Source organism: Lygodium microphyllum, chromosome 7, assembly GCF_053477565.2.
Source record: "Lygodium microphyllum isolate KBCC chromosome 7, Lygodium_microphyllum_v1.1.10, whole genome shotgun sequence".
NCBI classification, from domain to species: Eukaryota; Viridiplantae; Streptophyta; class Polypodiopsida; order Schizaeales; family Lygodiaceae; genus Lygodium; species Lygodium microphyllum.
The window spans coordinates 37518435-37534316 of NC_141141.1; the positions used below are offsets into that span (position 1 = coordinate 37518435).

Here is a 15882-nt window from a genome sequence, read left to right on the forward strand (position 1 = left end):
GCCGCAAGTCCAGCATGTGGCTGGATCTTGGCTTGGCCCTCCAAAGCCTCTGCCTCTTCCTCTTCCTAAAGCCATCACCGGCACCGGCGGCGGCTGATAGTCCATCAGGACTGGGTTTCCCTCCTTGTCATAGGATATGTATGGGTTGACATATGTTTCTTCCTCGTTAGGCTCCTCCACAAAGTGAACAGGAGCATCGCTAGATGGGTGGGCTATAAAAGGCCCTGGTGGTCTGGGTATACCAGTTGGGTTCATCTCCAACCTAGGTATGACAGGTCTTGAGTCAGTCGGTGTTGGGAGAGCTAACTGGGCTCCCCTCCCAAAGAAATTGGGTGGCCTATTACCTAAGTATGGAGGGTTGTACTGCTGCGCATATGGGAATCTCCTCGGCATTTTGCAATGCACTGCATCATGCCCGAATCTACCACAAATTTGAGCACGGTCGAGATCTAGGATCTTGGCACTCAACTTGGAGGTGATTGCCGCCGTAGTATATACATTGTACATGCGATCTCACAGGCTTCCTTACCAGCTCTTGCAACCATGCAATCTCAATTCTCATTTATGCCATCCCCTGGTCATGGTCTACATTCTTTTCCTTATCATGCACACTAGCAGTTGCTTTTCCCCCTGAAGTAGTTGATCTCTCAGGGTCCCTCTAGCTTGCACTCTCTCGGTTGGTAGTCCTCATGTTGCGTTCCCTGAGTTGATCATCTACGCGTATTGCCTCCTCGAAAACTCTAGCTAGCACGTCTTGTTGCAAGGTGGAGTTATTGGCCAAAGATTTGTAGAGCTCCTCACTCCGAATCTCATTCATGAACACTGTAGACATTGCCCTCTTGGTAGGTCGCTCATTAGCAAGGATTCTCTTGTAGAGGCTACGCACCTGAGTGACGCAATCCCTAACATCTTCCTTCTCCCTTTGACTGATATTCATCAACCTAATGATGAGGTTATCCAAATACCCTGCCTCCGAAAACCTCTTGATGAAGAGGCCCTTAAGGCAAACAAAGTTCGTATGTTCTGCGTCATCTAGACTAGAATACCAAGTCCTCCCCTTATCTCCTAAGCACAAGCCGAAAGCTTGAGCTCGCTGCGCAGGGTCAGTAAGACTGTTTGCCTCACATACTTGCTCGAACTGCTCCATGAAGCTGTACGGGTCACTGCTAGGTTCGTATCTAGCTAGTTGTTTTGCTACGATGGGGATTCTAGCCTGCCCTTTAGCCCCTTGTGTGACTCCCAATCCTGATAGTAGCGCGGTGGCTAGGGCAGTAGCATTTTGTTCAACGGACGTATTGTCCAAGAGTCGCTTTGCTACCAGTTCGCTCAATGTCATGTCAGCCTCTGCTGCTCGTTCCCTCTCTACATTCGGTCTAGATTTGGCCGCTCCAGCTAGGTCTAGCACTCATCTAGCCTCATACATATCTACGTCTTGATGTAGCCTTCTAGCCCTTCGCTCATGGTTGTAGGCAATTATGCCTTCTAGTGCTCTCTTGATTGCTCTTCTCTCTTCTTCCAGGTTTGCTAACACTTCCTCTACAGGTTTGCCCTGGATTACGGTCCTAGTGAGTAGATCATAGTTGTGGACCAGTTCCTGGACTGAGGTTGGAAATTCTCCTACGTCTAATTGGTCCTCTCCTCATTTGCCTCTTGATCCCGACATTGTTTCTGCTTCGAGCTCCACGAGGTTGTCAATAAATCCAAGCAGCTCCGGTAGCGTCCAATCCTCTATATTGTTGCTTTCCGTGTCTTCTGTCTTCTCCAGGTCCTACTAGTAGGGCACTCAGGCACCTGTCTAAGTCTTGGGGTCTTCTCCTACTAGTGGGTTCGTTAATGTTATTAGATATCCTGATGTGTTCCTTGTTATTTGAAAGCAACTGCAATCCTTATTCACACATTATGCTTAGTGCTTTTGAGGTGCTTGGTGCGAAAACAGGCTTTTCTCTTTTCTTGCAGTGCAAACTTAGTGGAACAGAAGAGTGAAGTGCTGATGCAGAAAGCGTTTAATGCGAACTCCACTCTGTTTCTCTCCACATTCTTAGCTTGATTTGAGTTCTAACCTTGGTTCCCGGCTATTCTATGGTCTTTTTGAAGGTCTGTGCTGCGTTTTCTATTCTGCTCTAAGTTCGATTGGTCTCTGAGGTTCTAATGGTTAAACTAGGTCTTGGGGGTGTTTAGGGTTGTGTCCTGGGGGTCAGGTCTGTGGCAGGGTCAACTAAAGATTCTATTTTTCCTTCTGGCAGGATGGTCTGATTTCCAGAATCGGACTGTTCAATTTTGAGAATTGGACAGGGCTGGTCCGACTCTAGTAGTCGAACGGTCTAATTCTTGCAGTTGGACAGGGCTGGTCCGACTCTAGTAGCCGGACATAGCTGGTCCGATTCTTACAGTCAGACAGAGTGGTCCGAGTGCCACATGGCATGTCCGATCAGACTGTCCGATCCTGTAGTGGGGTCCGATTCTTAAATTGTTTGGTCCGATCTAAATGTTGGATGGTCCAACTAGCACCTGGTCCGACTCTAGTAGTTGGACGGTCCGATTCTTGGAATCGGACGGGGCTGGTTCTTGCAGTCGGACAGGGCTAATTCTTGCAGTCGGACAGGGCTGGTCCGACTCGTAGGACATGGATGGTCCGACTCCCTCAGTTAGATCATTCGATTCTGGGAATCGGACGGTTCGACTCTAGGACTCGGGTGGTCCGATTCTGGGACTCGGACCACTGAGACCTGGTCCGATTGCGTCTGGCGGCAGGCACAATTTTGACGCGTTTCGATCCCACTTGACGCTTGTTACACACAATCACAAGAGACTTTCCAGATCTGATTAGGGCACTACTAAGAAGCACCAGACTCACTTGGGGCTGCACAAATTGATGGCACCCAAAATCGTGATAGCGCTCCCTCTTCCTGGTAACCAGAAGCTCTCTCTCTCTCTCTCACAAAGCTAACTAGTGTAATGAGGTTTGTCCTGGCCTCCCAAGCCTCTTAAGGTCCTTTCCTAGCACTGCAAAACCTTAAAGCTAGTTCCCTTTTCCCTGTTTTACCCAGAAATTTGAATCTGGTCCTCTGTTTTCCTGTTTCCAGCAGCAGCCAAAACCTCTGTTTTCTCTTTTCTTGACCTAATCTAACCTTAATCTAGTGCAGCCAAAATGCAAAACAGAGATACAGAATGGTAGTCCTACACTAATGCTTCCAACAAACCAAAACACTTGTTTCACGGATTAAAACCTCCTAAATCTTCTAGCTATCTCGAGCACTGGTTCGGGTTGCAAACCCTACTTCTATGCTCGATTTGATGCGCGCGGCACTCAAGGCTTGATTCCGTCGGTCCCGGCAACGGAACCAAAATGAAGGGGAGCTACAAGCTCTACCCCGATACCTATGGACCACTTATTGCTCAAGTGTTTCGAACCGAGCGGCTATGGCTACCTCTCACATAGCCGATGCGCAATGCCTACCTTACGGGTGTAGTGAGCTTACCTTGATGCTCGATTGAGTACCCTCCTCTTTCTTGCACACCGGTAGCTCCAAGATCCTTGAGGCAAGCTCAAGCAACCTCAATCCCTCTCCCATGAGCTTCATCCTCCATAGCCACGCGTGAGACAAGAGAAGAGAAGAGAGGAGGGGAACATGAAGAGAGAAGATGGAGAGCTTCTTCTCCAAGATCCCTCACTGTCACACAATCACTCCCTCACTCCCTCACACTCTCTCAATTCCTCTCTCAAGCACAAGCAAGAAGACAAGAAACAAGAGAAGAAGAAGAAAAAGCTTTGGCCACACACAAGAATGAGCTTCTCATTCACTTTTCAACTTTATATACAAAACCCTAAATCCCTTTTGGGCGGTCATCCCCTTTTCCTCTTTTTTACATGGCCGGCCGTAGCCTAGGCCCTTTTTCCCATTGTCCTTCTATCTTCCTAGATTCCTTTCCACCGCCCGTCTACATTTACAAATTGCACGGGTGAGAGCCCGACGCTCTTTTACAAGATTTCAGGGTGCGCCTTTTTATTTTAAAATGTACCTTTCCCCTTTTGCATTTGCCTTGGACTTTTAAGGTTGCCCTTGCGGTTTTGGCCTTTTCTCCTATTCTTTCTTCAGTCGGGCTACCTTTTTTTCGCCTTTGCCCTGCGTCTTTTTATTTGCTTTTGCTTTCTTCGTGTTGGGGTTAACACTCATGCATATCACCATGCATGTGAGCTAGATTCATCATTCATGGAGGTTTGAGAGTCTCTAATCTCCCTCTGGAGTTCTTCATGGGCCTTACTTTTGCATTTCTTGCCAGCCATCTTGATGTAGAACATAGGACCCACTGTCAGTAAATGGGGTGTAAATTTTGGTGGAAAACTCCAATTAGAGAGGTTGTTGATTCAAATAAAAAAGGAGGAAGACTATTTAAGATCAGCTATTAGGCTTTATGACAAAAAATGATCAGAATTTTTGGCGATTGGATTTCTATGTCTAGAGTGCTATGCACCCTATCCACAGTGAGCTCAATGCACAAAAATTGCAATAATTTTTAGATCGTAGATTTGATTAGGGAAATTTTTGATTCCAATTGGAGCAGATAAAGCCCTATTTGAGAGAAGATATAAGGGTATAGTACAAATTTTTTAATAATTGAATCTATATGACTGTCCTTATTGACCGTGACTAAAAACATTGCCTGTCCCTTGATGCAACTATACTGTATGAATAACTCATAGACTAAGGGGCTTGAGAAACATCATAAATAGCATCCTGAGCATACTGATCACAACCCCAAGTACATTTACATGTCCATATGTTTGGTCATAACTACATAAGTGGAGCTTAATGCCATACATCACTTTTGATTGCATACATTTCAAGTGTCATACAAGAGCACCATAACCATTAAAAGGATGTCCAAAAGGGATTATTTCATTGGGAGTGGTACTGACCGTAGGAGAGTACCTGCACCTGCATACAAGTATTGGGCTTCAGATAAATGGGAGGTGGAAAAAGTTTCCCTCAGGCCGGGGTCATGCACCCTTTTAAGGTCTTAAGTGGTAAGGGGGGGTTACCTCTCTTTTGGCTTAACACTTCACCTAGCATCGACCTTTTTCCTCATCCAGAGTATACATGGCATATATTTTTATTAAGCAATTAGAATGAGATGCATTGAAAAGGAAGCATTGGGTCATTTCATGAGATGCAAGGATGAACAAGAGCTTGGATAGGGATCACCTTGGCAGTCCAGTGACTCATTGGTTGCTACTCACATGTTTATAAAGGCTTATTACTCACTTGGGATTAATCCAAGAACACAAGAGCAAGAAGGAGTTAATGTGAACAAATGAAATTGAGTTAGGATTAATCATGATGCACTGGGAAGCAAATGAGATATTGATTTCAGTAGGCACATGCATACAATGAAGGAGTGAACGAATAAAACTTGTGCAACCTTAACTTTCCAACAAAAGGAATTAAGCTTAGCAAGTGGATTAAGATGAGAGATTAAGATCAGATTGACATACCTCTTCAGTGGTATTGGGGGAAGATAGTTGAAGCATGATCCACCATGATGCCAATTGCTCCATCAAGCAAGTGTGATTGGTTGGAGCACTCCAATGGATTAAGCCTTCAAGCATTCAAATGCTTCCATTGATGATGGGCGCTCCCAAGTTTGTACCAAGCTTAACCTTCAGTGATGGAAAGCTACAAAGAGAGCTTTCATGGCTGTCCCCAAGAAATCTCTACTTGCTAAGCTCCATGTCTTCAATCCAGTAAGAGAGGTCAAGAGTGGCTAAAGGAGCTCCTAGGGGGTTGAGATTTCAAGGGTGTGGGGGCTTGGGTTGAGCTTTAATAGGTCAGATAACTCTAGGTGAAGAATCCATAATTGCCCAAACTATCCAGCTGCTGTCCAAGGTTTATTCCATGGACAAGAATGCCAAGATGGAAAAGGAAAGAGTGCTGAAGGAGAGCCCTAGGATGGCCAAGAGTGCCAGAGAGTAGCAGGAAGGTAGTAGGAGGGCCAAGGCAAGCAGGGATAGTCATCAAAAAATGCGTCAAAAATTGGAGGGTTGCCTTGCAGGCCTTAGGGGTAGCAATCCCTCACTCCACTACTTGATCTCAAGTTGAGATTGCCAAGAAAAAGGTTCCAATGTTGGATGGTGGTTTGGGTGGGAGTAAGTTCTTGAAGATTTTTGGGGTTGGAAACTGTGGAAGTCTCTTGTAGGAGAAGAGAGAGAAGAAGGGCTAAGGCAAAAAGTAACTGCCATTTTTGCCCTCTTCTAACTCTCGAGTCTCTAAACTTGGCATGAAACCCCTAAAATTTGCATGAAAAGAAGTGACGACTTGTAAGTTAGCCATTTTACCTCTACATATGTCTGAGTCTCTAGCCATAGCTCTTGCTTGCTCTAAAAAGTTGGGACAAACTGTGGTCCTTCCTGCTATATCTATACATATAACCTAAGTAACTAGGGTTTGGGATTTAAAAAGGGAGAAAGGGGAAAGAAGAAAAGGACCAAAGCTTTATGCTTTGATACCACTTGTAATGAATGAAGCTGAGAGGAGAGAGGAGAATGAGCTGAAGGGAGAAAAAGAGAGAAAGAAGAAGAGAAAGAAAAATTAGAAGAGGAGAGAGAAAGAAAAAAAAGAGGGGAAAGCCATGGAAGTTGGAGATGAAGGTGAAGTTACATATTGAATCCAATCAATTCTCTTGTTCCTTTCCGGGGTTTAAAATAGATATTGTTTCTACTATAACTAATATTGTTTTTCTTATAACATCCCATTTTAAGGCATTACAATTGGTCGGTATGGTAACACAATCGGGTTTTTTCCAAGAGATCACAATTTATACTCTCTATATATTTATTATAATATAGGATTGATTTTTAAATGAAATAATTACATAAACGTAATGGAAGCTTAAAAGGTGATTAAAGCATTTTGTAAAGTTAAGAAAGATCTAACTTTATAGCATGCTGTAAATTGATCTAGTTTTTTTCAAAAGATCATTTCTTTGTGTGTGTGTGTGTGTAATATGAGTTTGATTTCTAAATTAGATAACAACTTTAAATATGATGGATGCTTAAAAGGTGATTAAAGCATTATGTAAAGTTATGAAAGATCCAACTTTGTCATCCATAACTGTATTTTTATAATGCAAATGCAAAAAAAAGTCATGCGTAACTATAAGCTTTGACAAGCTTTTAATGTTGGGCTATTTATCGATGATAAAACACCATCAAAACCATACAATGTTTTGTCATGGTGGAAATAAAGAAAATCAATAATGTGCTAATTCCAATAATTAATCTAGATAAGTAAAAAGATGTTCTATCCCCTTCTATGTAAATTTTGGCTTTTCCTACTAGAAGATCCAAATACCAATAGATTTATTATACCATTGATGATCCATTAATCAAAAAATCAAATTAGACCATTAATAAATCATATACTCCTTATAGAAAAAATTATAATAGATGTGATGTTTTGACTTTCATGACTTCCCATACATTAATTTTTGAAGAACTTAGGCTATCAAAAGTGGGGTTTCAAATAGAATAATCCATATCTTGTACCTTGCCACCTTCCAAGATCGATACGGTTTTGAATACCTTTACACGGGAATTGCCATGTGTACAACCGTTAATTCTAGAGCATATCAGATATGTTTAGTAACTTAAGCAAGTCAAGACTTGACTTGAGGAGGATTAGAGCATAGAAAAGAACAAGCTTTAAGATTTTTTTAAAAAGCTTAATAGAGAGAAGGAGACCACGGCTGAATGTGACACCCCTCCCCTCTGTTTTTTGTCAATTCATCACCATCATATTCTCCCCTCCCAATTTGGGAAACTAAAAGAAAAAAAAAACCTTGAGATCTCCCTTCTCAATCCCAAAAAAAGACTCCATCAATCTCCCCCTTTTATTACTTCAACAAGATGCCTAGGTTGAAGGAAGATCACATGAAAACTAGACGAATCAGTCATGGCATCTCTGTGCAGCTTCTCTGGACCTCAAAGAACAAATTGCCATCATCAGATTGCATCTCGAAAGCTTCCAAATAGTTGCATTGGCAAGATACCCTCCATAAAGAACTCCTCTTCTTGGCAACAACTCATGAGACCCCTTCCCTGTAATTAAATTGTAAATATGGGGCATGAGAAGCCATAGAGGAGATTAGCCTCAATCAAAAGAAGAGACTCTTCTCGAATCAAGAGAGAAGAGCAAGAGGAGAGTGAGTAATTCTTATTGCAAAGACAAGGAGGATGCTTTGCTGCCTTTCTAGATAAAATCCCATCTCTTCTACCTTCATTCCCTTGTAGAATCGAGACTCTACTCGATTTTTTCTCAATTCCTATTTTTGTCGTCTCTATCGAATCAAATCAAGATGAGCCATAGCTATACTATGGAATCTTCTCTCCAATTACTTGATCAAAGACCATGGACCTAAAGAGAAAAATTACAAAGCTCTTCGAAGCAAGAGCTATTAATAACACTGCAAGGGCAACCACTACAAATGGAATGGAAAGTATCGAAATTACAAATGAAGCCACAAATACCAACAACAACCAAGTGGTCGTCATAAATCCCTAGGTGCTATATTTGACTATTATTTTAAATATTAAATACAACAAATAGATCATGATCTTGGAGATATCTAAAATTGCATTGTAAGAGTAGTATTTTTCCAAATAATCTCATGCATAAGAAAATTACTAAAGAAAAAATCTTAATTGCAAATTCAAAGGATTAATTTGATTATATGAGATGTACTAGGAATAGAACACATGGAAGTTATTGCACTACCTAAAAGAATTTATGATTTGATTGCATTAAATAGGATCTATCAAGAACTAGATTTAGGGACTATGATTTTTGCAATAATAAATATTTAAGTAGTTAAAATTTTGAATCCAATTTGTACTAAATTGATGGAACCTCCGATCGATAAATATGAACACTAATCCCTTGAAAAATCTTGAGATGGAATTATTAGGATGCTATCCATAATAAAATATCCAAGGGTTTTGAACCTAGTGAGTTATCACTAGATAAGGACCAACATAATTCCATTAAGAAAAAAAAAGAGAAAAGAGATCATCACAAAAGTTTTTTCCTATAGAAGTACTTTATCAATCTTAGAAGGATTGATGGATTGTTCGAACCCTTGAAGAGGGGAGTTTTGAAAAATTAACTCTTGTTAAAATTTATCTTGGGTTAGATCCCAAGAGAAGAGTAATTCAAGAGGATTATGGAAGATATTGCCACTTACACTAAGTTTAGCTTTGATATTGTCATTCTAGGAAAAGGGTTTCTTTTGGAAGGAAATTCATTAAAATTGTTGTGTATAATACATTTGAAGTAAGCTGTTGTGGTTGTAGATTAGATTCTAGATTTTCTTAAATTATCAGGATTCAAGATGATAATCAAGTACAGATTGTTGTGACTGAGGCAATATTTCAATAGGCACAGAACGCCAATTGAGGTAGTGTTCCCTGGTGACACTAGACCTCCCCAATGTCACCATGGATAAAACCTACTCCAAGGGTTTTTTCTGTTTTTGCATTGGTAGGTATGGATCAACGTGAAAGGTCTTGTCGTAGGAATTTCTAGTTGGGCAAGAGGAGTTGAGGATACCGAGGCGATTTGGTCACAAATTCCTTAGACTCTTACGAACTGTCAATTACCCTTCAAACCTAGATAGTATTCTAGAGGTCCCAATACTAGTCTAGGGACTGAACTTGGTGAGAGTTATACCTTTGGATTGATATTATGTCCAGTAAGGATAGGAAACATTGTAAAAAGATATTGTTTGAGAAAGAATTACTTTACCTTATTTTTGTTTTGTAAAATAAAGATGTGTAACGAATTTGTACCAGGAGAATCAAAGAACTTGTTTCTATATGTCAAACTAACTTCCGCCAGTTGATTTTCGCTTCTGCTACAGCACAAAACACCTTGAGAGCTAGTCTCACCCTTTCTAGCATCAACTCATCGTCTTCTATGTAAAGTGTTGTATCATCTGCATACTTTGAGTCTAACAGCTTTGTTTCCTCTCTCACTGGAAGTAGAGGCCGTGTAACCCACTCACACGTGATCTGAGGAAGTGAGACATCACCTCTCTCACTGGAAGTAGAGGCCGTGTAACCCACTCACACGTGATCTGAGGAAGTGAGACATCACCTCTGCAAAGAGTAGGAATAGATACGGGGCTAGTGGGCAGCCTTGCCGTACTGATCTCTCCAGCTGAAACTCCTCCCCTCTCTTGCCACCTATGAGAACCTTGCTGGTGGCCGATCTGTAGAGTGTGGAGATCTCATAGATCCATTCTTCGGGGAAGCCCAACCTCTCCATGCTGCCCTCCAAGAAGTCAGAGTCTACCCTGTCATAGGCTTTCTCAAAATCCAAGAGTAGTACCGCCAATCCTTGACCACTATGCTGGGGCAGTTTGAGTTGATGCAGCAGGCTGGACAAAGCCAGTGTTCTGCATTGTGAGCTGACTTAATACCTTTGTTTACTTTTTAAATAGCAAGGTTCAATGATTTGAGTTTCAAAAAAGTTTTGAGTTGAACAACTCAGCCTTCACTAAAATATGCTTTCTCGACATGCAGTGGTGGCTAGAGAGTTGAAGCAAATTTGCACTTGAGCTAATGAACACTTGACTTTTTGCTAAAGTTCACATTTCTTATTACTTCAGTGAATAACTGGGTTCTTGGTGCCTTGTTATGTGCAGGTTAGTGAAACAACAGAGCACAAGGTCACCATCAAATTTCCAAGCATATCATCATTAGGAGCACATTTTGAAAGTCCTTCATATAGATGCAAGGACATAATCCCTCATGAACGTGTGATTACACGCCAGCTTTTTCTGCAGCCTGACCCAGTTGCTACATCCCCAGTTGTGGATCAACAGTTTGTTATGACTTACAAAGTTGCGGAGAGGGTGCTAAAACAGATTGTTCCTTCTGCAGATTTTGATTGCAGCGGCCATTTAAAAGATTTTTGGTTATGCATGAACATAACTGGTGATGATGATGCGTGCATTGCCACAAGCCAGCAAGAGAATTTGAGAAGGGAAAGGGTTGACAAAAAGATGGGTTCATTATCCGTGCCTCTATCCATATTACCTGAAAGGCATCCTTCTGAAATGAAATCACCTTTGATATCACATGATAAGATACTCAGAATGAGTGAACTGCAAGACAGGGCAGACACCAGTGATTTCAAAACATCAGAAAATCTCTGTGCCATCAAGCACACTGATGATATGCAAAATGCTGAGCGTGTTGTTGTAGACAGCCCCTCAAGGGGCTTATCTCAAATGAAACCCAACACTGCTCTTCCAGTGGGATCTCCTCTATCAGAAGATAAGAGCATACCACACTGGGGAATCCGGAAAAAAATGAGTTCAAGATATACATGCCTGAGAAAGAGCTTGCCAAGTGCGAATCTTGGTGCAAGCCATGTACAGAAGCAGCAGGTGCAGTTTCCTGCATCTTCTAAGTTTTGCAAAGACAATGCAGAACCAAAAGCTGATGCTGATAAGTTCAACGCAGTACAATGCAAAGTAACAGATGGTCAAAAGGGATTTCTCAAAGTGCCAAAAGACATGCAGGAAGGAAGATGGTCTTCTGAAAGGTTGGGTACCAACCTTTTTTATATGAATCTGTAAGGCAATCAAACTTATGGGTTTTAAGTTGAAACTTTCTTGCAGATACAAGGCTGCTCAGCTTAAGCTCATAGATATCTTGCATGAAAAGGGTGCAGTTCCTGGGAAGCCTCTTCTCAGGCCTGCTTTGCGGAAAGAAGCTAGGAAGTATATTGGCGACACCGGATTACTAGATCATCTTCTGAAACATATGACAGATTCAGTGGTCTATGCAAATGAACGCTTTTGTCGGCGCCATAACTCTGAAGGAACAATGGAATATTGGCTTGAGGATTCTAGCCTCATGGAACTTAGAAGAAAAGCAGGGGTTGATAGATTTTGGGTTCCTCCTTCAGGATGGAAACCTGGCGATCTTATACCTGGAAAATTCTGTGGAGCCCTGCCTACAAATCAATCAGAGGAAATGAGGCGAATAAAAGATGATGTGGAGAACCTCAAGAGGTAGCCATAGTCATATGATGTCAGCAGTGTGTGTAAGTTTTGCAGGAGTACATTTCGTTGCCGCTGAAAAGCAAAAAAAGCTTTATGGAGCAATCAACAGTTTGGACTTCAACTGCAAGCGTTTTCTAACCCATGTAAATCTTGTGCTAACATAGCCTCACTTTAATAGCCAAATGCAGTACTTTTCACAATGGATGCATGGCAAGTTTAGTGATATCAGATAATGCCTCTCTCAAGACCAAGCGGTATTCTGGATCCTGGGAGAAATTCCAACAGAATATCAAAGACCAAATACTGGTACCTATGGAAAGTTGATAGAGAGGCTGTCTTACCTGAAATTTGAGAGGAATCATTTAAGAAGGCTTTTACTGTGTAGTAAACCCCTGAATACCTGCAATGCAAACAGAAGGAATTTTTATATTTGGTCAGACAATGCCATCATTATTCAGGATATGCGTAAAGATATATTGAAGGTGAGAGAAGCAGTTAACAACCACCAGGAGATGTATACAAAACAGTCTTCAGAACCAATGGCTGTAAGTGCCTCAAGCAGAGGCTCTAACATGAAAATGATCAGGTTAATACTGTCTGAACGGTTAAGTTTGCAATAGTGGTACCATCACTTTGTAGACTTGGGTAAGAAGTTTGCAGAAACATACTCTGGTCAAGTTGCTCATAAAAATGACAGGACAATTGTTTTGTGACAAGCAGATCGAGCAAGCAGTTCAGAGCAGAGTATTAGAGAAACAGGCAAACATGGGGAGCAGGAAGTCATCAGGATTGTAAGTTGTGTTAAAGCCCTGTATGGCCCATGGTTTTAGAGGTCAAAGTGACGAGGATTTTGTTCTCAGTGTCTTTGAATGGCAGAGGTCACTGCGGTATACAAGAGCACTTGGAGAAAATTGATGACGACATCAGAAAACTAGCCGAGGTGGACGGAATAGAACTTATTGCTGTATATATCCTCATGCGATGTTTGGAGTCCGATAACCACATTCAGAGTGTCAGAATGCAAACAAATGTCTACTCTGAATCCTGATGTACTGTCTGGATATATACAGCAGTCAAGTGCTGCATATATCCTCATGTACTGTTAAGCGCCGCTGGCTGAGACCAGCACTTGACAGGGGTGATGGGTGGCACCTGGAAAAAAGAGGTTGCACTTTTGCACTTGCATGGCTCTTATTAACACACCACAACTCGAGATTGCTGAATGAATGTCACCCAGGAGGCAATATCCAAGTACAACCTGCTGTCCACTGCAGAGAACATGCAGCTTAAGCCTCAATTACACGAAAGTCGAGAGATGGTCGTAGCCATGCAGGTCGGATTGTTTTTAATAATTTACACCGCTAGTTTTACTGGATTAGAGAGTTGACGAGCTCTTTATTTAATTTGTTTCGCGTGTCCGTTTTCCATGTGTGTTTCCAGGAGGATCTGTCTTGTGCTTTGCAGACGGTTGCTGCGACAGCGATGGCGGACATGAAGGAGGAGGGTCAGGGCTTGTGCTTGCTACTCTTGTTTTGGTTATATAATCTGGGCTTTGTGGTTTTTGGTTTTTTAGGCTCCCAAGTGCTGCTTGAAGTAAAGCCCAACTTCTAAGACTTGGAGCACATTGCAAGATATGTTTTTCTTCGAAGCAGCAGTTGGAATAATTCTAGATTCTTTCAAGGTTTGACAATCTTCAATTGGATGTACTCAAAAGTCTAGAACTTTGAATCTCTTGTTACTTTTGGATATTGTAGAAATTGTTCCGTGCCTCTTGAAAAATAATTTCGTTTTGCAGTGGAGTATGGATTCTTTCGGTAATATGCTTGTGGATTGGAAGCTTTAGGGTCACTCTAGACATAAATTTGCTTATGTTCAAATATCTTAAATGTATCCATTCTTGTGCATCTTGATGGTACTAGAGTTTCAAATGTGTATTTTATGTACATTCGTACTGATCTCACTACTGCATCTTTGAAGCCTTTTCATTCATTCTAATCATTCCCTCACCAAATGCATATTAGGTGTATCAAAACTTGAAGGAATACCTCATAATAAGTTGTCTTTATAGCTTAACAGCTGAATATTGATGTGGATTGATTCTTATACTTATCCATAATCAGCTTTGGAGACAAAGGTTGATCTAATTCACGACTTTGGGAAATTGTGTTAGCATATTGGTACAACAATTGTTGCTTCAAATTTGGAGACAAAGGTTGATCTAATCGACAACTTTGTGAAATTGTGTTAGCATATTGGTACAACAATTGTTGCTTCAATTTTCCATGTCAATTGAGGATGAGGAAACCTCAAATAAATAGGACGTTGTCTTTATAGCTTAAGAGCTGAATATTGATGTGGATTGATTCTTATACTTATCCATAATGAGCTTTGGAGACAAAGGTTGATCTAATTCACGACTTTGGGAAATTGTGTTAGCATATTGGTACAACAATTGTTGCTTCAAATTTGGAGACAAAGGTTGATCTAATCGACAACTCTGTGAAATTGTGTTAGCATATTGGTACAACAATTGTTGCTTCAATTTTCCATGTCAATTGAGGATGAGGAAACCTCAAATAAATAGGACGTTGTCTTTATAGCTTAACAGCTGAATATTGATGCGGATTGATTCTTATACTTATCCATAATCAGCTTTGGAGACAAAGGTTGATCTAATTCACGACTTTGTGAAATTGTGTTAGCATATTGGTACAACAATTGTTGCTTCAAATTTGGAGACAAAGGTTGATCTAATCGACAACTTTGTGAAATTGTGTTAGCATATTGGTACAACAATTGTTGCTTCCATTTTCCATGTCAATTGAGGATGAGGAAACCTCAAATAAATAGGACGTTGTCTTTATAGCTTAACAGCTGAATATTGATGCGGATTGATTCTTATACTTATCCATAATCAGCTTTGGAGACAAAGGTTGATCTAATTCACGACTTTGTGAAATTGTGTTAGCATATTGGTACAACAATTGTTGCTTCAAATTTGGAGACAAAGGTTGATCTAATCGACAACTTTGTGAAATTGTGTTAGCATATTGGTACAACAATTGTTGCTTCCATTTTCCATGTCAATTGAGGATGAGGAAACCTCAAATAAATAGGACGTTGTCTTTATAGCTTAACAGCTGAATATTGATGCGGATTGATTCTTATACTTATCCATAATCAGCTTTGGAGACAAAGGTTGATCTAATTCACGACTTTGTGAAATTGTGTTAGCATATTGGTACAACAATTGTTGCTTCAAATTTGGAGACAAAGGTTGATCTAATCGACAACTTTGTGAAATTGTGTTAGCATATTGGTACAACAATTGTTGCTTCCATTTTCCATGTCAATTGAGGATGAGGAAACCTCAAATAAATAGGACGTTGTCTTTATAGCTTAACAGCTGAATATTGATGCGGATTGATTCTTATACTTATCCATAATCAGCTTTGGAGACAAAGGTTGATCTAATTCACGACTTTGTGAAATTGTGTTAGCATATTGGTACAACAATTGTTGCTTCAAATTTGGAGACAAAGGTTGATCTAATCGACAACTTTGTGAAATTGTGTTAGCATATTGGTACAACAATTGTTGCTTCCATTTTCCATGTCAATTGAGGATGAGGAAACCTCAAATAAATAGGACGTTGTCTTTATAGCTTAACAGCTGAATATTGATGCGGATTGATTCTTATACTTATCCATAATCAGCTTTGGAGACAAAGGTTGATCTAATTCACGACTTTGTGAAAATGTGTTAGCATATTGGTACAACAATTGTTGCTTCAAATTTGGAGACAAAGGTTGATCT

At 40.8% G+C, this 15882-nt stretch overlaps 2 protein-coding genes across 2 annotated transcripts in view; both read left to right on the forward strand.

Moving 5' to 3' along the window:
• The window catches only part of LOC148033353 (protein DYAD-like), a 55647-nt gene extending 43568 nt beyond the window's left edge, over positions 1-12079 (forward strand). Inside the window, exons 2-3 of the mRNA XM_087680901.1 lie at positions 10699-11603; positions 11680-12079. Of these exons, the coding sequence (XP_087537027.1) occupies positions 10699-11603; positions 11680-12079 (1305 nt within the window). The remainder of the gene's footprint in view (positions 1-10698; positions 11604-11679) is intronic.
• Positions 12080-12216: 137 nt separating this feature from the next.
• On the forward strand, positions 12217-13114 carry LOC148033354 (uncharacterized). Its single transcript, XM_087682269.1, has 4 exons — positions 12217-12372; positions 12525-12611; positions 12787-12857; positions 12943-13114. The coding sequence occupies exons 1-4, from the start codon at positions 12274-12276 to the stop codon at positions 13112-13114; spliced, it is 429 nt and encodes a 142-aa protein (XP_087538395.1). The 5' UTR covers positions 12217-12273.
• Positions 13115-15882: the final 2768 nt, after the last annotated feature.